The sequence below is a fragment of the Lissotriton helveticus genome, chromosome 11, assembly GCF_964261635.1.
Source record: "Lissotriton helveticus chromosome 11, aLisHel1.1, whole genome shotgun sequence".
Classification (NCBI taxonomy): Eukaryota; Metazoa; Chordata; class Amphibia; order Caudata; family Salamandridae; genus Lissotriton; species Lissotriton helveticus.
In genome coordinates, this window is record NC_136072.1 from 15,366,261 (window position 1) to 15,389,476 (window position 23,216).

The 23,216-nt window shown below is 41.6% G+C and overlaps 1 protein-coding gene across 1 annotated transcript in view; it reads right to left on the reverse strand.

Moving 5' to 3' along the window:
* LOC144791347 (uncharacterized) overlaps positions 1 to 23,216 on the reverse strand; it is a 363,412-nt gene that overhangs the window by 76,875 nt on the left and 263,321 nt on the right. Inside the window, exons 86-92 of the mRNA XM_078666025.1 lie at positions 8,648 to 9,224; positions 7,638 to 7,837; positions 7,168 to 7,548; positions 4,775 to 5,058; positions 3,662 to 3,933; positions 2,105 to 2,197; positions 105 to 203 (exon numbers count right to left, since the gene is read on the reverse strand). Coding sequence (XP_078522151.1) covers positions 105 to 203; positions 2,105 to 2,197; positions 3,662 to 3,933; positions 4,775 to 5,058; positions 7,168 to 7,548; positions 7,638 to 7,837; positions 8,648 to 9,224 — 1,906 coding nt within the window. The remainder of the gene's footprint in view (positions 1 to 104; positions 204 to 2,104; positions 2,198 to 3,661; positions 3,934 to 4,774; positions 5,059 to 7,167; positions 7,549 to 7,637; positions 7,838 to 8,647; positions 9,225 to 23,216) is intronic.

The window sequence follows — 23,216 nt, forward strand, 5'->3', positions numbered from 1 at the left end:
TGTTCATTGCAACAGAATCCATGCACAAGATAGTGCAGCAAAGATACATAATCATATTAAAAAATTCATGAAAAGGATAAACTAAGGTGAGGTCAGATGTTTACCTGAACTTGGAGGTGTGGTGGTGGAAATTGAAGGCGTTGTCCTGGTTGGGGTGGTGGGGGCCAGTGTGGATATAACAGAGGCACCAGTTGGAGGTCGGCCTGCAAGTGAAGCATAGTTTCATTTAATTCTGATGTAGGAAATAGAAATGTAATGTTGTGAAGCTCATCACTGGTGAAGCTGAATATCTATTTGACAGATGAAGTGACAGACAACGGCTCCAAGTTAAGCAAGAAGGGGGTCAGGGGCATCTCTGATGAGCACGGCTCCCTATCTCATTCTGGACATAAAGCCTCCACAATTGATGTCTGCAGTGGGTGACTCATAAAAAAGGCGGACCTTACCCAGGCAGTCCTTACCTAACCTCTTCTTAGGAAGGACACAAAAATGCATCTAATGCTTTTTTCAGAGTCCAATGAAAGAGCCAACACTCATGCAATACAGGGGTGGCTGCCTTCTTTTATAGATATCCCCAATGATCCATAACTCTCATCTTATCAATATACCCAGTGTAACATGGGTACTAATATGATCCTACCTATTTTATAGAACTCACCAGGAAACTGACCCTCCCCGGGTGATCTTCCTCTCAACTGACAGATTGGGGAGGAGTAAGGGTGAGAAAAGTATTGATTTCATTGGCCATTGCCTTATGTTCTGAGGTGTACAGGGAAATATAACAAGAGGCAAAGTGACTCAATGTGTCAAGGGGATGAGTCAACATGCATCATATATAGGAGGGAGCCTCTCTGGTGTAACTGTGCAGCCAGACATGTCCCATCATTCTCCCATTGATCATACTGCCGCCAGCACAGCTTAACCAAACCTTTCTCAGCCACATTGGGAAAGTACATGTTTAAACATAGTTTAGCTACAACATACTTCCATTAATGAATGAATGCTATTCACCAAGAACAAACAGCCCAAATATGGTTTCTCTTTAAAGCCATGATACACACCAGTATAGGGCTCATTGACTGGCTGGAGAAATTTGGTCATATATCGACTTCTCTAATGCAACTCAGATGAATCCCCGTAACTGCCCGCAGTATCCTGAAGGACAGTTACATCATCAACTAAAGCATGCAAAGAGCCCTCGTGCCCATCTGGCTGACAAGCTCAACATATCAATGGCTCTCAACACACTAACAAACAGGAGAGCCCCAGACTGGAAACAAAAGTTGTAAAAAATAACAAAACAAATCACCATAATTACCAGGACCAACGAACCCTCCCTCTAATTAGATGCCTGAAGAAGAACACCTTCAGAGAACAGCACATTGGATCGCTCTAGAAGATCCGCCTCTAAACAGGAACTCAGGAGCCCCTTTCATCTCCATCGTGGTAATGATCACTGATCCTACCAGTAACCAGGTATCGCTGTAGAGCTCGGTTTCCTCTGACTAGGTTTGTTCTATCAAAAGACCAACATACATCCATACACAGAGGGCTGTGACGCTGCTCACCGAGGAGGCAGAATTTGAATGGGAAAAATTGACAAAACACTTGAATGCACCACAATCGCAATGCGATTGAAGACTCAGATGTTTGTTTTTCTCCTTTTTAGTGATGTACAAACTGAGCTTGGGTGGCTGTTCACAGATTCTGAGGAAATATGCTCACAGCTGGAAGTGTGATAACACTGTCCACTTGTAGTATATTATTACAAGTGAGGAATTACATCAACATTTAAATTACATGCACAATCAAATGTAAGAAGATACCTGTAAAAAGAAAAAAGAATACTTACTGAATGTACTCCCATGTGATACATATATCATATAATACAATTAAATCTGCTGTGATTCTCCCTCTGTTAACTTGTTTGCGTTTTCTACAAAAATGTTTTCATGATGTATAAATTCATGTAATTGACAGCATCAATGCTTCCCACGAAAAGTTCAATTGCTGAAGCAAGCAAACTATAGTTTCAGCCACGTGAGACATTGAAGAGAACTGAAATTTCACTTATGATGGGATGGACTTTATGTCCTATATTTACCTGATTCTGTGGTTATTGTCGTACTGCCACTCATTGTGCTGGTGATGGTAGCGATGGGGTTGGTTGCGATTGTGGTAGTTGTGGTAGAAATATCTGCAATAAAAAAAACCTTGTCAGTTCCAGTGCATTTATATGTTTACTCCACAAATCACACCGTGCTCTAAATATCACTCTTCGTATCTCGTAAAGTAACATATGTCTCTCTTTCAGGATTGGTTCCCAGGAATCCTCATCATTGGAAGAAAGGGCCATTCATATCTCTGCCTGAAGGCTCCTTTATCAGTTTGTTGAGAACTATCAAAAATACAACACTCTTCAATTAAAATATACAATATAAAAACAATTTTACAAATCCTATAGTCACTTTTTCATTAAACAACTATATATTTTGTAGCTGCTAAGGCCTTTAAAAAGAGCACACCTTGAATTACATCATTTTGTTGTTGTTATATCTTTTATAGAATCCTTTCACATTTCTTCCCCTTTTCTATTTTATTAAATCAACACATTATTGAGACTTCAGTGATGAAGTGTTTGTCCCATGTTAAACAGAATGCCTTTATCAGTACCCGTTGTCTTGTACAGCTATTTCATATCATTAATTTATTCTGTTGATATGTGAGAAGTTCTCCACCTTATCAATATATGTTGATGCAGTTAAATTGAGCCAAATGTAAAGAAGGAATTTGGGGTACTTAGGAGAAAGCAGAATAGCTTTAGGATTTCACATGAGTGTGAAAGGAAATTCCCAAGTTATTTCTCTCACTTTATAAGATGATCACGAGGCTTGATTTCTCCAAATAAACACACATGGAATGGTGGAGAATAGATGGTCTATTCCAGCTTTAGGGACAATGTGTAAAGAGTCCAAGCATCCTTATTGGTTTACAGAAACAACAATGATAACACTACATGCTCTCTTTCGTGGTAGTGTGGGCAAACAGTTTACGCTTACCAGAGGGTACTGCTAAGCATTTGTTGTTCTCACAGAGGCAATAAATGAGATACACACTCACGAATAAATCCAAGACCAATTTAGAAAAATAAGTCATATTTTTATATACATTTTGATATCAAGAACTTCCTTCAGGATACTCGCAGGGTCCCTGTTTTGATTGCAATGCCTAGGCATACTTGTGTGATCAGTGCTGTGCCTTGGAATGCTTATGATATGTCTCTGTGGTGTTCAGGGATCAACGCTTCCATGGAGTCTTGTAGGGTGGGTACCATGCCTAGGAACGCTTGCAGGGTCGAGGCAGTGTCTAGGTTTGTTTGCACAGTCTCCACAGCGCCTAGGCTTGCTTGGGAGATCAATACAGCGTACAAGCAGGCTCACATGGTCAGTCTGCAAATCAATTTCTTGTCTGCTTTTCCTTGGGCACGTTACAGAGTTTAATGTTTGGGTCATTTGCTTTCTGGAAGCGGACGCCACAGTGAAGTGAAATGACTCCTAATATATCCTAAACACCATATATTCTTCTATATTTGAAATAAAACAAATAGCATGAGAAGTATATATTAAACATGCATAAAATGATTAAACTCAGAATAAATTACCACAGACGGTCCCCTTCCTCCAGTCTCCCAGGTGTACTCCGGCCACTTCACAGGCTGACGCGTAGGAGCCCAGGGCTTGGCAGAGTTGGTCAGAGCTCCCTCCATTGGCGCACACGTCATAGACACAGCTCTCAAAGTATGACTGGGGTGGTATAAGCGCATGGCAGGGAGCGAAGGGGCCAGTTCCTGTAGTTAGGATCTTGCACTGTTCTCCGTACACTTGTTCCAAGGATGGTGAGCACACTATGGGTGGAATTATCGTAGAACTGCAACTAACGGACACACAAGGATGCATTGGTTATTGTGGCAATCCAAGAGGGTCTTTCCAGAAAAGGTTAGAAATATTGGCCAATGAGCAATTATGTAGAAATGGACAAGTCTTCATTCACTTAGCAAAGTGATCATGTATGTGGAACAAGGAGGTCCACCTATCGGAACATTGAATCAGCACGACAGTCCTAAAGTGCATGAGCATTTGATCCCACACAGGTCCCTTCTTCAGGATGAGACCTTCATGAATGCTATGTATTACAACTTGCACATCATTGTGCTTCATTTGCTCATTCGAAGTAATAGCAGATGCACCATCAGCAAAGGATCACCTTCAATATTCGAACAAAAACATAGCACAACTCATCTGAAATCCTGTTACTACTTAAGTAAATCCACATTACAAATGTATCGTAGGTAAATAGGAGTGGATATAGTTGTTTTGAGTACATTTTTCAAACGCTATGAAAATGATTGCAAAGTTAAAAAATTATGAAGATTTACACTTTGCAAAATGTGTGTGCAAATTATAACTTTTGCACCAGACATGGCACATAGTAAAGATTTTGCATATATTTTCATATTGGCTGTGTTTCATTACAGTGAACATCATCTCACAAAGTGGTGAAAATGATCTTGCAATGTACAGAACAACTTTGAAAATATGACAGCAAATCTAATCTCAGAAATTGTGCACAATTTTCTAAAGTGCAAATTTCGGGAACATCACAAATCTGTGACAGTGTGAGAAAACTTTGAATGACCATAGTCATTGTCATATTGTATTCTATGTGTCTTCTCTGTATTTTACTAATAGTTAGTGTCATCTGAGAAGGTACTTACTTCCATTCATCATCAGGCACCCTCCAGCTGTTTCCAAAGTCGTTGACGTCTTGAACCACATCACCACCTGGTTTCATGAAGTCCTCTTTTGGGTTGCCGTTGTAGTTCCCACACAATCCACACAACACGTCTTTGTGGTATTCTTTCACTCTCACAAAGAGCTCGTGGTCGCCATTAAACTGAAGCTCGAGTCCAAAGTCTGTGGTCACCACAACGTAGGAGCCAGCAAGTGATATGTTCACTCCCGAAATATAGGCCGGTACATTGACCAATATATGATTGATCTAATGGGAAAATCAAAAAATAAAACACTAAACGAGCTTGCGAGGAGGGTGGTTTGCAGCTTAACATTGATGGGTCAGTGCAGAATAAGATCAGATAGCCTGTCTTAGTGATAAGATCAGACAGTCTGTCTTGGGGAGATAAGGACTTACATTTCAAGCATGGAGATTTTACCAGAGTCAAGAAGTGGAGATTTGGGGTATGTGTAGTAACTTAAAAGTGCCCAATGTTATGGTCTCTCTAGAAGTGACAGCACAGGAGGCTAGGACATTGACAAGGCATCTGAGGAGAGTGGTGTTGCTACCCGGGGTCATTAAGTAAGTGTGGCTTCTGGGCAAGAAGCAGAAACATCAGACAGAATGAAAGGCGAGTGACTGAGGGTTGAGGCACTGTTCAGCTAATGATACAGAAGATGTGTGAATGACAATAACAACTCAATCTCTTTTAAAGAGTCTTTTAAGGCACTCAAAGGAGAATCACTTGAGTGATGAAAGAGGGATCCCTCTTATTCACCTGATCTCATGGAGCTTTTAAATATTTCACAGGCGAGTTCACATATTTCGACTTTGGGCAGTGGTCGGATGCTAAACCTACTCTCCTAAATTCATTTCCACCTCTAAAACATGGTTTGTAAGAAACAAACACCAAATGACTTAAACTGACTTTTAATTATGCCCAAGTGTCATTATTGTCAACTGAACCAGATGGGATTGATTCTGGCTTTACACCACCCACATGTGTAATCTGAAAAGCATCTCAGCAGCACTGATATGTAGGTTTGGAGGGCTAACTTGTTGGACTAAAACCATTTTGATGCATGAGAGGGTCTTTCTGCCATTAGGTAAGTGTGTCTTGTTAACTAGGCACATAATGTGAAGAATAGCAACACCTGTGTATTGTGCCAGAGGTGCATTTGTTAGCAGAGACATCCCAGAATGTGCTTTACTGCAAGATGGACAAAATTGACAATGTGTTAAACAGCATATTTTGGTGTCTTGGCTGAAGAATCAGAGGCAGAATCCACTTTGTGAACTTGTAATAAATAACAGAATTCTAACTAATTTGGAAACTTAAATTTGTGGGCCGACACCGGAACTAGTATTTCAAAAAGACGTTCAATTTCTGCTTCATGAACAGGGAAATATCTGACCAGTTCTAGCATCCAAAGACATACCACAGCTGACTGCAGTTGGCCTTCCCCTGGACCCAGAGTTCCTGAAAGTTTGGGAGTAATTGCAGCATCCAGGTAGAACTTATTCAACTTCTGGCTAAGTTAGGACTTTCCGTCCACTGGAAGATCAGAATAAATGGTGAAGCTACTAACAAAAGCAGGACATTCATAGACTAATTTGTCCTACTTTGAAGTTTGTTTTCACAGCAATGTTCGAGGCGTCTGTGGACCACTGGCACCCGATATCTCACCTCATGGCCACCTGTGTGCTGTGGCTCTTAGGCATGAGGAACAATAAGATTTTTAAACCAGTAACTAAGGGCCTCACTTATACTATTGCGAGTGCCCTGCGTAGAAGGGATCTTAATACTTAAGGTGGACCTGCAGGTAAGGCAAGTGTATTTCCATTACTGTTGAATGCGAGACTGATTACCATGCTGGTAAGTTGAAGGATTCCATTTTTCTTTGTGGCAACAAAGTCCACTACAAGGGATAGTTTCCATAAGGAAAAAGACAAATGTCCCTGATGCTTAGGGATTTTTCTGTTTGTGTAACAAGGGCATTACAACATTTTCTTTCCTAGCACCACCTGATCTCAGGTGGCACTCATAAGAAAACGTTAATTGGTGATGATTGTTGGAACTAAATATTTCAGGGTGAACACGACTGTAACCGGAGAGCTTAGAGAACATTGATGAGATGCCAAGGGTTTACATTTCAAAATCATACTGAAGCTTCACAGATAGAAACTTAACAGTTCCTTCACCTCTAAAGGAACCATGAGTTTGATGGATGGATGGATGAATTTAATTAAAAAAAAAATCTATTTAGTATTAGTGCAGTGGTCATGGTGCAGTAGAAAATAATGAAATTTCCATAGAGTAACAAAGGCAACAAGTAAACAGATATTTATTTACAATCAAAATTAAAGTATACTCACATAAACCAGTCTGTTCTTCCTCAGGGCGATGTGATTGCCATCCACAGTGAGTGCTACGGAGTTCAGAGCGGTCCAGCTCGGGCTACCGCGGTGCTCGTTGCGGGTAGTAACACTGAATCTGGTGGAGGTGTTTCCACAGGTCTCGGTGACGGTGTAGTTACAGGATCCCTGGAAGTGGTGAAGTGTCCCATCGAATGTTGTGTAGTGCGGGTCTCCATAGATGTGGCAGGTGGCGGTGCTTGCTGGGTAGCAACCCCTGACGCCATTTTGAATCTTACAGATTTCATTGTGAGTGCAGGATGATGCAATGCATTGCGTGTTGTTGTTCCCCATGCATGCGCATGTGTGTTCACAGTTCTCTTCCACGAAGCTCTCTCCTTTCTGCAAGAGAAGCACATTCATAAAATTAATAGAGTAGTTACCATTGTCATAGGAACACACTGTTTATGGACACTGGACACTGCACTCACATTGTAGTACTGGTTGTTGTACCAACAGCCGCAGTCAGAAACAGCAACACAGGAGGCCCCGCTCAGCACGAAACCTTCATCACACTCACAACCCTCCACACAAGGCTTGGAGCAGTTCTGACGGACAGGGTCAAGGCATGTAGCAGGGCAGGCAGTCATACAGGCATTATAGTGGCTGTTGGGATCATCACAAGGGATATCTGAAAGAAGACAATGAAATAACATAGATTAACCAGTGGTATCACCGGAAATCTGCAAAGAGGGACACATTGGATGCCTGTTGAGATTCTTGGTATTTGTGATAGGAAGTTAATGCTCCTAGTCTGCTGCCACTGTACTACTTTGTGTTGCTCTATTGTGTATGTTATGCAGCAGCATTACGACTTGGGATTTCCTCATTGCAGGATTCTGTTCAGCAGGAATTTCTGCTGCTCTGGCTCTGGTACATCATTGTCTGCTTCGCTGAATTAATTTGGCGATAAATTCAAACAACAAATAAAAAGTGTTTGATCCACGAAAGTCATACATTAAGTGTGACGTGCAATGCATAATGCTCATTGGTAGGACTCATTTTGTGTTTGCAAATTATTAAACCGTAAGTCAGCAGCAACCACCAACTAATAAAGTACCCTCCTGCCCTGCTCTGTAACTCCGGGACAACCTCCAAGTAGACAAAAGACTCCCCGCCTCCAGGATTGCCTTCTGCATGGCTTTGAAGCCCCCCTAGTAAGATGTGCAGTTGGAGACACCATGGAATCATGGTTTGTCCAAAACTATAAAAACATACGTTCAACATTTTCCTGCTGAAAAAGCTGATGTACCCAATGTCAATCAGCATGGGTCTCCACTCCCCCCTTTTTTGGGCCCGTTCGGGTATCTCAGGTGTTAGACAGGAAGCCATTGGTTGGGCTGAGCTCACAAAGTAAATACACATCTAAATAAATAAATGAATACATTATTAGTTGACTTAGGTTTGCATCTTAATTGTTTCTTTCCGGCAAAATACTTACTGCAGAAGGTGGAGTTTCGCCAAGGAGCGATCGGGACTCCCGCATGTTGACAAGCGTCAGCATAGGCCTGCAGCGCCATACACAATGTCAAGCTATCACCGTCCAAATGACACAGATCGAACACACAGCTCTCCACATAGTCATCAGGATTGATCACTGAGTTACACAATGCAAAGGGCCCATTTGGATTTTTTATCTCTTCACAGAGGCGTGTGTATTGTTGTTCTTTTGCAGGTTCGCAATCGGGGCCAGGTGTAGGAGGAATCTGTGTTGGGTGTGGGCCACAATTGGGGTCATCGTCAGGGACCTGCCAGCTGTTTCCGAGTTGGTTGGTGCTCTGGGCTTGTTGTCCATTGGGCATCATGTAATCATCCTGTCTATGGTTGTTGAAGTTTCCGCACATGCCGCAGGTCTTGTTGAAGTAAGTGTTCGGGACCTTCACCTCCACAGTGTGATCAGTGTCGTACATAATGGTCAGGTGGAAATCTGTCTCTAGAATAGTGTATCGCCCACTCCTCGCTACTGTCACTGAACCCTCAGCCAGGGTGACGGGCAAGGTTTGCCATACTGAGTTCACCTGGGAATGAGAAACAAAGGGGACATCTTGTGAGAAACATCATAAGGTAAGTGTATAACCCTCCGCAGAAAGACTTCAGAAAGAGACTCAAAACCTGGCTCTTCGACAGAGACACAGTGCCCAGACACCCCTAGGGATGACAATGTTGCATTTTACAAATGCTGTTGATTGATTGATGCATTATCTAATCCAACTAAATCCAAAAATATTCCTCTTAGTAAGTGGCACTGATGTTTAGAAGTTTTTGTATAAGTAATACACACACAGTGCTAAGAAAGTTAATGCAATAGGAGGGAAAATTATGATAGACACATATATATCTAAAAAAGAAGAACATTTAAATTCAGATAGATAACTAATAATAAATTAATATAGAAAAGGTTACGTTTTAATTAGCCCCAAAGGAACAATGAGAGAAAAGGCACTCATGTCCAATCAAATTCCTATCTTTTATTTTTGGCTTCACAAAATATTTACTAATCCAAAGCAGCCGAAATGTACAAAAGTCTTAACACTTTCAACCCAGCTTGGCAGATTTACTCCAAACCAACAAAAACACACATTTAGAGTAAAGTTCTATTTGATTTCAGGTTTGGTGTAAATATGTTCAGCGCTTTGTCCTGAATGCGCAAGATTTCCCATTGAATTAAACTGGGAAAATATATCTACCTCCAACTCCCACTGCCCTTTGACCTCTTTTCTGCATGAAAATGTGGCATACCTGGCCTTAGCAGACAAAAAAAACCAAATGTAGCCCAAATATCAGCCAGATGTAGCCCAACTATAGCCCAATGACAGAATGTCCCAGAGTGTTCTAAAGAACAACTAGAACGCTAACAGTCTTACTTATGACAAAAGTATGGCACACCTGAAGTCATCTTGATTGGAATAAAGTGGTAACACTTAATACATTTAATTTGAAAAGGAACAAAATGAGGGGTTTCATTTTGCCATAGAAATTTTATATATATATATATATATATTCACTGAAAAAACCATAGGTTTTAAACACGTTATAGTTAGGAAGTGGCATTTAAAAAACCTATGAAATTCACTGAAAAAACCATAGGTTTAACACACGTTATAGTTAGGAAATAGCATTTACAAAACCTATGAAATTCACTGAAAAAACGATAGGTTTGACACCAGTTATAGTTAGCTGGAAATTTTACTCGCATAAAACCAATGAAATTCCCACGTTATAGTTAGTTGGACTCACTATAACTTGCGCGTGCAATGCACTGCTGATGACGCCACATATTACATCAGTCATGACATGGTCAGTGACATCAGTCATGACATCACTGATGACACTATCCAGTGAATGTGTGTCTTTTTAAAAAATAAATATGTGTTATATATGTATATGTAAAAGTTGATGGAAGAATAAATGTTTAAATAAGTGATTACTTGGATATTTTGTTTTTTTTAATTGATTGGTTAACTGGTTTATTAAGTGTATCTTAGTGAATACATATATTAGAGAGTAATGTTTAAATATGTAAATATATGTATTAGTGTTTCACTTTGTGTATAAGTGGTTGCATGGGTTGTGAGTAGCTACATGTGTATGTATATGGGTTATTAGATGTTTTTGTTAGTATCAGTATGAGTGTTTGTATGGTTTGGTGGGGGTATTACTTAACACATAGATGCATGAATGACTGACTCTCACTTTGTATGTGTTTTGAAGACAGCATATGTGCAGGACTATATGGGTGGAAGAGTGTGTATATGTGTGTGTTAGTGAGTGAATGACTGTCTCACTAGTGTCTTTATCAGTAACTACATATGTTTTAATCTAATATATGTGAATATTGATGTATATAAGTGAGTATATGTGAGAGAAAGAGATTGTAAGAGTTCCTGTTTATATAAGTATGTGTTTCTATAAGTGATTGTTTAAGAGAGTAAGTATGTGTAAGTTTCCATAGAAGTAAGGTGGTTGTGTGTGTATAGCTGTATATGCAAATAAATGGATGTTCAATAGTTTATTTGCATGTGTGAATATGTGTGAGAGTATCTTTTGGATGACTGTCGGTGTGTAACAGGATGTATAGGTGTATCACTACATATCATGAGTGAGTATTTGTACGAGTGACTATATAGAACTGTTGATCAATGAGTGGGTGTGTATATAGATGGTGGAATTATTGAATTGGTTGTTGTAACTGGTATGGGTATCTCCATTTTTTTGAAAACTTTAGTTTCTATTTTTGAATATGTGTTTCAAGGGTTACATTACAGTGAAAAGAGGTCTGTCACTCTGTCACAAGGATGGTGTCATCAGTGATGTCATGACTGATGTCACTGACCATGTCATGAGTGACGTAATATGTGACGTCATCAGCAGTGCATTGCAAGCGCAAGGTATAGTGAGTCCAACTAACTATAACGTGGGAATTTCATTGGTTTTATGCAAGTAAAATTTCCAGCTAACTATAACTGGTGTCAAACCTATGGTTTTTTCAGTGAATTTCATAGGTTTTGTAAATGCTATTTCCTAACTATAACGTGTGTTAAACCTATGTTTTTTTCAGTGAATTTCTAAGGTTTTTTAAATGCTACTTCCTAACTATAACATGTTTAAAACCTATGGTTTTTTCAGTGAATATATATATATATATTCACTGAAAAAACCATAGGTTATAGACCATATATAGTTAGGAATTAGCATTTAAAAAACCTTATTTTACTCACACAAAACCATTGAAATTCCATATATAGTTAGTTGCACTAACTACATATCGCGCACCCGCAATCCACTGCTGATCATGTCACATATTACATCATTCATGACATGGTCAGTGACATCACTGATGACATCACTGATGACATCTCAAATGACATCACTGATGACATCATCCAGTGACTGTGTGTTTCTGAAAAGTTTAAATATGTTTTACATATTGAAGAATGAGTAGATGTAGAAGTGTCTGGATGAAGGATTTAGTAGGTGCGTGACTGACTGTATGAGTGAGTGATTAAATGTGTCTCACTGAGTGCATGGGTTAGTGACTAAACTGTCTTAATTTGTGCATCATTATGTCTGTTGTTCTGTAAACTGCTGCATATGTTGGTCAGTAGCTATATGAGTAACTATATGGGTTATTGATTGATTGCCCAAGTATTTGTATGGGAGACTGAGTGTGTGTGTGGCTGGCTGGGAGGTGTGTGACTCTGTGCAGATCAATGTGTACTTGTATCAATGATTGTATAAGAGAGTAAGTATGTGTTAGTATATGTTTCAAAATGTAAGGTGCTCTATGTTTAACTGTATAGATTAGAAAATGGAAGTGTGATTGATTATTTACAGGACTGACTAGGTGTGTGAGTAACTCCATGGATGAGTGGCAGAGTGTGAGTGTCTGTATAGGTGTATGAGTGCATATGATAGTGTTGTAAAGATGAGTGATTGTATGTATGAATGATTGTATGGGTAAATGAGTGAATGTGTGTGTAAACATAGGAATCACTGAGTGCGTATGTATTAACTAGTATTGGTGTGTCAATGGTTTCAAAAATTATACTCTGTATTTAACACTGGGTGTAACAGAGGTTATATTAAAGTGTGAGGAGATGCATTGTATTGTCACATGAATGATATCATCAGTGATGTGGTCATTGATGTCAAATGAGATGTCATCAGTGATGTCATCAGTGATGTCATTTGAGATGTCATCAGTGATGTCATTTGAGATGTTATCAGTGATGTCATTTGAGATGTCATCAGTGATGTCATCAGTGATGTCATTTGAGATGTCATCAGTGATGTCATCAGTGATGTCACTGACCATGTCATGAATAATGTAATATGTGACATGATCAGCAGTGGATTGCGGGTGCGCGATATGTAGTTAGTGCAACTAACTATATATGGAATTTCAATGGTTTTGTGTGAGTAAAATAAGGTTTTTTAAATGCTAATTCCTAACTATATATGGTCTATAACCTATGGTTTTTTCAGTGAATTTTCAAGGTTTTGTAAATGCTAATTCCTAACTATATATGGTCTATAACCTATGGTTTTTTCAGTGAATTTCAATGGTTTTTTAATAGCAAATATCATAAGCTGTCGAATGTCAAGTACGTGGTAAGTGAAAACATTTTCGTGTTTATGCACACTGATCTGCTTTGAATGGTGCCCCCCCCCTCATTTCTATTAGAGTACTCTCTCTTTGCAGATAGTGAAAGGTAGTTAACGCAGGCCTTTGCCCCCGTTGTAATCCGTCGTGCCTGCTTCTTTCTCCATTTGATTGATTGTTATCCAAGTATTTACTGTTTTAGAATTAGTTCTCTTTGGTTCATTCTCTATTTACAAACAAACACAGAGTCGCAATACTCTGTTTAGTCTTTGCAGATAACGAAAAATCGTGTAAAAAAAAAGAAAAGGAATCAAGCAAAATCAGTAGGCCACTAATGGGATCTCTTTTTGACCTCGCTAAAATAGAAACATTAGGAACAACCCCTCATGACAAATACAAAACTAGTGAGATGAACTGAACTCCACACAATGATGGCTGCAAAACAGCTCGGCTCCGCCACCCACCCCGCCCAAAATAACGATAAAGAGCGGCTGCCATGATTGGTTGCGGAATGGCCACAACGGAGCTACGAAATGGTGGTGCTCTCATGCTAACCCCAGCTTCAGTCTGAAACATCCAGAAACACTGTAGACTACCAATTCGATCAGTTCCGGTAGCGCCCCAATGTAACCCGGTAGAGAAGAACTAGCCCTCCCCTCTTTGACTGATGGTTCTTGTTGCCTGTCCCTTCTGTTGTCATTTAACAGAACTATTTAGCCTGCTGAAAGGGGTTGTGTTTCGACCGCTGGTTGGTGGAGACATTTTGACTATATTCTGGACCTGCGTTGTCGCGTAATGCGTCATATGACGCGCCGCGTTAGCGCATCCGGAAGTCATCCGGGGCGCGCAGCGCGTAACGTAAGCATAACAAGTCATGTGACTTGTTAATAAAACTTTTCATTGGTTCATTTTACTTTTCTTATTCTAATGATGAAAGCCTTGGTCATATCACCTAAAAATTACGCTTTTAATTACTTCCGAACATTATTTTTTCTTAAATATATGTTATAATGTTCCAGGCTAATGTACTTTCCCGGAAATTTTACAACTGTCCTGCAAGTAAAATATATTCTTTTTTCGAGAAAAAGAGCGTTTCTTCGTCCCATGACGGAGCCGTTGAGCAAAAGAGGGTCGACCTGCTGTCTTAGTCGCCGATACGCCTGAATATGAGATTCTTAGCGATCACTTTATGTTGCAGGAATAGAAAACACAACAGCCCTTGACCATTTATCTTTACTGCGTTCCTTCGTATTATACCTTTTACCCTTCATGTAATTGGTCTGCTTTATTTCACTTGCCTTTTAATGATTCTAAAACAGTGACTATTATTAAAAACTTTACCAATGTATATACTACTACCATGTTTTCTTTTAAAAACCTTTATTGTGAAAATTTCATTATACAAATACGAGCCTATAACCACGTGGGCCTGCCACGGAGCAAACTGTAATCGTATATGATGAATAGACATTTACACTGTAGAGGAACGTAACGGGCGGGCCATTAGGTTGCAAGAACTAAGGTGTCTAACAGTTACGGAATCGGTGGACGTACATTTTATAATTAAAATACGACAGGGCCAGTTACAATAAAATTATCTAGATATACATTTGCGGGCAAGTACCATGGGTGACGTTAATTCGAACTTTCAACAGTACAGTAATCAATAACACATCAGAACTTAATATCAATAGGGATGTCGAAATAGTCAATCAATTCTCGTCCCCGCCCGCCATGTGCTTCAAAACTGCATACGTATCTCGTGATTTCAAGGTTCTGCAACCAGTACACAACAAGGAGTTACGAGTCCCATTTATTCCGGCGCCATTTTGGGCGAGGACGGGCAGGTCCAGGATATAGTCAAAATGTCTCTACCAACCATCGACTATGATGATGTTCATATGCTGTATTTATTAGAGCAACACTCATCTGTCCACATGAAATTAATTTACCACAATCTAAACATGTCATTTTAATCTTTCCAAAGTTCTTCTAAATATTTGGGACCGTTTCCCTTGCCTCTGAAGCTCTCAGTGCCACTTCTTTGATGAATGTACTAGCAGGTCAGGGGTTCTCCTCCAAATCTCTCTTTTATGCAGCACTATAATTAATTGGTGCCACCTCTCCATATGACGATGCATGGTATAGTTACCACAACTATATTTTTTTTCGGTTCCTCTGGAGAGTTCATCGTGGCAGATGAAGCGTGTAACGTACCGGGCATTTACCTTTTTTTGCATGTACAGGAAAGGAAAAAAAAATCGAGCGTCCAAGTTCTAAGGTGTCCCAGGGCCATTTTAGTGGACCAGGCCCAAATCCAAAGAACAGGCCGCCATTTTGAGAGTCCTCTTGCAGCCGCCTGTCGCTGTAGCATCAAGAGCAGCCGAAACTCAGCTGAATGGCAACTGAAACGGTAAATGGGCGCCCCACTACATTTCAGCATTGTAGGATGACCACACCAGTACAGCAACTTGCTAGACATCACCTCGGTGCCATCCGGATCTCGGCGCCCCACTGCAGATGAAGTGCCTCTCAACTATGAAACCACCACGGTGACATCCGGATCTTGGCGCGTTGTGCTGCCTTCGGCCTATTCGCACATCGGTCCGCTACTGACGCCATCTCACAGGCTAATGGGATGACCCACGCCGAGTTTCAGCATTGTAGGATGACCACACCAACTTGCTAGACATCACCTCGGTGCCATCCGAATCTTGGCATCTCAACGCCTAGTGGTATCTTCCATACAGAAAATATTGTTACGCTGCCTTTGGCCCCATTCGCACATCAGTCCGCAACTTAGACATCACCTCGGTGCCATCCGGATCTTGGCATCTCAGCGCCTTGTGGTGTCAGTCAGAAAATATTGTTGCGCTGCCTTTGGCCCCATTCGCACATCAGTCCGCTACTGACACCATCTCACAGGCCAATAGGGCGCCCCACGCCGACTTTTACCATTGTACGATGGCCACACCAGTGGCACAACTTGCTAGACATCACCTCGGTGCCATCCGAATCTTGGCATCTCAACGCCTAGTGGTATCTTCCATACAGAAAATCTTGTTACGCTACCTTTGGCCCCATTCGCACATCGGTCCGCAACTTAGACATCACCTCGGTGCCATCCGGATCTTGGCATCTCAGCGCCTTGTGGTGTATTCTCTTCAGAAAATATTGTTGAGCTGCCTTTGGCCCCATTCGCACATCGGTCCGCAACTTAGACATCACCTCGGTGCCATCCGGATCTTGGCATCTCAGCGCCTTGTGGTGTCTTCTACTCCGAAAATATTGTAGAAAATATTGTTGCGCTGCCTTTGGCCCCATTCACACATCAGTCCGCTACTGACACCATCTCACAGGCCAACAGGGCGCCCCACGCCGACTTTTACCATTGTACGATGGCCACACCTGTGCCACAACTTGCTAGACACCACCTCGGTGCCATCCGGATCTTGGCATCTCAGCGCCTTGTGGTGTCTTCAAATCAGAAAATATTGTTGCGCTGCCTTTGGCCCCATTCGCACATCGGTCCGCTACTGACGCCATCTCACAGGCCAACGGGGCGCCCCACGCCGACTTTCAACATTGTAGGATGGCCACAGAAGTGCGACAACTTACTAGACACCACCTCGGTGCCATCCGGATCTTGGCGCGTTGTGCTGCCTTCGGCCTATTCGCACATTGGTCCGCTACTGACGCAAACTCACAGGCCAACGGGGCGCCCCACGCCGACTTTCAGCATTGTAGGATGGCCACACCAGTGCGGCAACTTGCTACACACCACCTCGGTGCCATCCGGATCTTGGAATCTCAGCGCCTAGTGGTGTCTTCTATTCCGAAAATATTGTTGCGCTGCCTTCGGCCCCATTCACACATCGGTCCGCTACTGACGCCATCTCACAGTCCAACGGGGCGCCCCACGCCGACTTTCAGCATTGTAGGATGGCCACACCAGTGAGGCAACTTACTAGACACCACCTCGGTGCCATCCGGATCTTGGCGCGTTGTGCTGCCTTCGGCCTATTCGCACATCGGTCCGCTACTGACGCAAACTCACAGGCCAACGGGGCGCCCCACGCCGACTTTCAGCATTGTTGGATGGCCACACCAGTGCGGCAACTTACTAGACACCACCTCGGTGCCATCCGGATCTTGGCGCGTTGTGCTGCCTTCGGCCTATTCGCACATCGGTCCGCTACTGACGCAAACTCACAGGCCAACGGGGCGCCCCACGCCGACTTTCAGCATTGTAGGATGGCCACACCAGTGCTGCAACTTGCTGGACACCACCTCGGTGCCATCCGGATCTTGGCGCGTTGTGTTGCCTTCGGCCTATTCGCACATCGGTCCGCTACTGACGCCGCCTCACGTGCCAACGTATTTTCTCCGCATTTTACACCCTATGCCGCATAACAGGTCATGTGACTTGTTTATAAAACTTTTCATTGGTTCATTTTACTTTTGGTTTCCTAATGATGGAAGGCTTGATCATGTGACCTAAAAACAACACTTTTCATTGGATGAAAACTTTTTTTTTTCCCAAACGATGAAAGCCCCACCTTGTTTCTGGATGTTTCAGACTGAAGCTGGCGTCAGCATGAGAGCACCACCATCTCGTAGCTCAGTCGTGGTCATTCCGCGAGCAATCATGGCAGCCGCTCCCCACCAGAAGCTTGCAGGAGTCGGAGCCCCCAAAACTTTTGATGAATTCTCAAGGCGGAGGGGATGCTTTCGAGAATGGGGTCCAAGACCTAGCAGACAAGCGTCCGATTTCCAAGGTGTCCCAGGGCCATTTCAGTGGACCAGGCCCAAAAAGGAAACAGCCTGCCGCCATTTTGAGAGTCCTGTGACAGCCGCCTATCGCTGCATCGCAAGAGTGGGCGCAACTCAGCTGAATTGCGGCTTTTGACACAGTGGACCAAAAACGGACGGAATGGCAACTGAAACGGTAAAGGGGCGCCCCACTACAACAGATGACACTCCACCTGGAGAGGCCCGTTCACACCGCCTCCCCCGGAGCGCCCCACGCCGTTATTCGGAGCAGCATTGTAGGATACCAAAACCAGTGCGGCAACTTACTGGACATCACCTTGGTGCCATCGTTCTGCTGCCTTGGAACTATTCGCGCAACAGTTTGCTACTGATGACCCACCCCACGCGACGCCCCATGCCGTTATTTGCTGGGTGGCAACTTACTAGACATCACTTTCGTGTCATCTAGATTTCAGCGCGTTCTGCTGCCTTGGAACTATTCGCACAACAGTTTGCTACTGATGACCCACCCCCCGCGACGCCCCACGCCGGAAATCTGGACGTTGTGCTGCGTTGGGACTATTCGCACAGCCGACCGCTACTTCGTTGTTTTTCCCTAAAAATGTTTATATGTTATTACTATTTTTGTTTTCTTGTATATATTTATAAATTATTAAAGTTTTATAATCTTACTACTTTGTCGGAGTGCTATATATTTTTAATGTGACACATAATTGTAAAAACTTTGATGTACAAAGAGTCATCCCTGGAATCTTCCGCTTCAGGCTCGGTCCCCTCCCCAATCACAATACAGGATGGTTTTCAGATAATAGCAACGCTTCTGCTGTGACGGATCTCATCGAGTGTGGGCCTTGATCTACTATAACTCCTTTGAAGAGGGGTGATTCTTTACAGCTGTGGCCATAAACTACATCTGCAGGGCTAGCTGATACCCTAGGACCAGCCTGGACAATCGGACACAGAGGAAAAGGAGTGTCAGAGGGTGCGGTAGTGAATAGGGTGAAAGGGAGGTGTCGGGCGGGCACAGGGTGTGATTCTCAGGGAAGAGCAGCGCAGATGGGGGGAGGTTTATTACCCATGCATAAGACAGAGAGCGGGGGTGACCACTGCCTGGGGGAGATGCTTGCGAGGGTGGGGAGCCATGCTAAGGATCGACAGCGTGCACAGAGTGGGTCTGGTCAAGGCATCTAAAATGGCTGCCGTGCACGACAAAAGTGTGGCATTTGAAAAAAGACAAGATGGCGCAGACAATGTTTTTCAACACTTCCTGATTTCCTTCGAATCGAACGTTAACAGACGTTGGGGCATATTACCAAAGTTAAGCGATATTTATCCCTAACGATGCTTAGCAACGATTTTTTTACCGTCAGAAATTATCGCAGATAAACCTTGCTATTATCAAGGTTTATCGGAAATACGATAAAAAACGACCGCAATGCATTAATATCGCTGAAAACTCAGCGATATTCATGCATTACCGAGCTAATGCTCTTAGCCATGTTATCCACCTTCCATTGGATAACATGGCTAAGAACTGCTCAGGGCAGGTGGTAGCTTTTGGAGATATTCGCGCTTATCTCGAATATTTCCAAAAGTTGATAATAGGAGATAGCGATGTTAGCGACTGTTTCCAGTCGATAACATCTTGGCATGCCCACTTTGCATGTCATTAGTGATAAATATCACTCACATGCAAAGTGGGGCCCAAGATGGTCGCTATATTCTACTAGCCGTCGCTAACTGGTGTTAGCAACAGCTAGGTAATACACATATAATTTTATCTCCGCGAAGCGGAGCGCTGTTACAGATATATATCTTGTTTCTGAACGTTAATTTCTCAAAATGCACTGAAGCACATATATTGAGACCTAGCAAAGGCACATCGGGCTACCAGTCCCTACAATTTTGCCAAGTTTCGTGCAAATCCATTCAGCTGTTCGATCCTACCGAGAGACAAGATGGCGGCCGCTACGGACTGTTTGGAATGTTTACAGACACCGGAGAGCCAATCAGCTTCGCTTCGCAAAGCTCCGTAACGCGAAAAGTACGCGAAGCGGTGCGCTGTTACAGATATATATCTTTTTTTGAACGTTAATTTCTCAAAATCCACTGGAGCACATATATTGAGATCTAGCAAAGGCACATCGGGCTACCAGTCCCTACAATTTTGCCAAGTTTCGTGCAAATCCATTCAGCTGTTCGATTATTATTATTTTTATTTTTTTTTGCCCCGCGGGGCCCTTTTAAAACCTCCACATCAAACCTAGGGGGTGAGCGACAATGTACTATGCCCCCTTATGGTCATTTGCCCCTTCGCTTTGGCCTCCTCTTGTCTCTCGATTCTACCGAGAGACAAGATGGCGGCCGCTACGGACTGTTTGGAATGTTGACAGACGCCGGAGAACCAATCAGCTTCGCTTCACAAAGCTCCGTTGCGCGTAAAGTACGCGTCCTGGGACGCTGCCAGGTCCGCTGTTACAGATATATATCTTTTTTTAAACGTTAATTTCTCAAAATCCACTGGAGCACATATATTGAGACCTACAAAAGGCACATCGGGCTACCAGTCCCTACAATTTTGCCAAGTTTCGTGCAAATCCATTCAGCCGTTCGGGCTAAAAGTGAGGCCAACCGCCCTATGGAAAACTCAATGTTAAAAACACGTTTTGGGACCCCCCTTTTTTCTCGGCCCCCCCTTGACGAACCCCCCCCCAAATTTTCAAGGGCTGCTCAGAAACAAAATGTGCCATTTTCCTGAAAATTTCAGCCAATTCCGTCCACAAACGCCAAAGTTATTAGACATAGAATTTTCAAAAATCCCATAGAGAAAAAATCCTAACTATATATACCTACTGGCGACCGCCAGTAGGTAATATATATATATATATATATATATATATATATATATATATATATAAAAATTTTCTATGGCAAAATATAACCCCTCATTTTGTTCCTTTTCAAATTAAATGTATTAAGTGTTACCACTTTATTCCAATCAAGATGACTTCAGGTGTGCCATACTTTTGTCATAAGTAAGACTGTTAGCGTTCTAGTTGTTCTTTAAAACACTCTGGGACATTCTGTCATTGGGCTATAGTTGGGCTACATCTGGCTGATATTTGGGCTACCTTTGGGCTCTTTTGTCTCTGGTGGCCATCTTGGGAGACTGCATATCAGAATTTTTTTAATGAAATATAAGAGGATTTGAGAAGTCACTCAAAATGTGCCCTAATTTTTCTTTCTTCAGCACTAATCATAATTTCTATGGCAAAATGAACCCCCTCATTTTGTTCCTTTGCAAATTAAATGTTTTAATTGTTAACACTTTATTCCAATCAAGATGACTTCAGGTGTGCCATACTTTTGTCATAAGTAAGACTGTTAGCGCTCTAGTTATTCTTTAGAACACTCTGGGACATTCTGTCATTGGGCTATAGTTGGGCTACATCTGGCTGATATTTGGGCAACATTTGTTTTTTTTGTCTCTGGTGGCCATCTTTGGGCTACATTGGGCTACATTGGGCTACATTTGGGCTCTAACATATATATAGCCCAATGTAGCCCAATAAATATTTTTTCAAAGTTAATTTTCTCAGCAACTACTGAACAGGTTTACACCATTCAAAGAAGAGCGTAATCTGCGAGCCGGACTCTACCTTTCTACCAAATTTCTTATAAATCCATTCAGCTGTTCGAGCTGTAGCCGTGTCTAAACGTCCTATGGAAAATAACATGGGAAAAACACGTTTTGGGACCCCCCTTTTATCTCAGCCCCCACTTGACGAATCCCCCCCAACCTTTCAGGGAAGGAGCGGAGCGGAGCAGGCCATCTTCTTTGAGGAATTCGCAAAGATTCGTCCACCGGCGACAAAGTTATTCTCAATAGAATGTTGCGGATTTCCTATGGAAACTAGGTCCTAACTATAACTACCTACTGGCGACCGCCAGTAGGTAATATATATATATATATATATATATATATATATATATATATATATATATATATATATATATATATATATATATATATATATATATATATATATATATATATATATATATATATATATATATATATATATATATAAATTCACTGAAAAAACCATAGGTTTGACACCAGTTATAGTTAGCTGGACATTTTACTCGCATAAAACCAATGAAATTCCCACGTTATAGTTAGTTGGACTCACTATAACTTGCACGTGCAATGCACTGCTGATGACGTCACATATTACATCACTCATGACATGGTCAGTGACATCAGTCATGACATCACTGATGACACTATCCAGTGAATGTGTGTCTTTTTAAAAAATAAATATGTGTTATATATGTATATGTAAAAGTTGATGGAAGAATAAATGTTTAAATAAGTGATTACTTGGATGTGTTTTTTAAAAAAGAAATAGATTGGTTAACTGGTTGATTAAGTGTATCTTAGTGAATACATATATTAGAGAGTAATGTTTAAATATGTAAATATATGTATTAGTGTTTCACTTTGTGTATAAGTGGTTGCATGGGTTGTGAGTAGCTACATGTGTATGTATATGGGTTATTAGATGTTTTTGTTAGTATCAGTATGAGTGTTTGTATGGTTTGGTGGGGGTATTACTTAACACATAGATGCATGAATGACTGACTCTCTCTTTGTATGTGTTTTGAAGAAAGCATATGTGCAGGACTGTATGGGTGGAAGAGTGTGTATATGTGTGTGTTAGTGAGTGAATGACTGTCTCACTAGTGTCTTTATCAGTAACTACATATGTTTTAATCTAATATATGTGAATATTGATGTATATAAGTGAGTATATGTGAGAGAAAGAGATTATAAGAGTTCCTGTTTAGATAAGTATGTGTTTCTATAAGTGATTGTTTAAGAGAGTAAGTATGTGTAAGTTTCCATAGAAGTAAGGTGGTTGTGTGTGTATAGCTGTATATGCAAATAAATGGATGTTCAATAGTTTATTTGCATGTGTGAATATGTGTGAGAGTATCTTTTGGATGACTGTCGGTTTGTAACAGGATGTATAGGTGTATCACTACATATCATGAGTGAGTATATGTACGAGTGACTATATAGAACTTGATCAATGAGTGGATGTGTATATAGATGGTGGAATTATTGAAT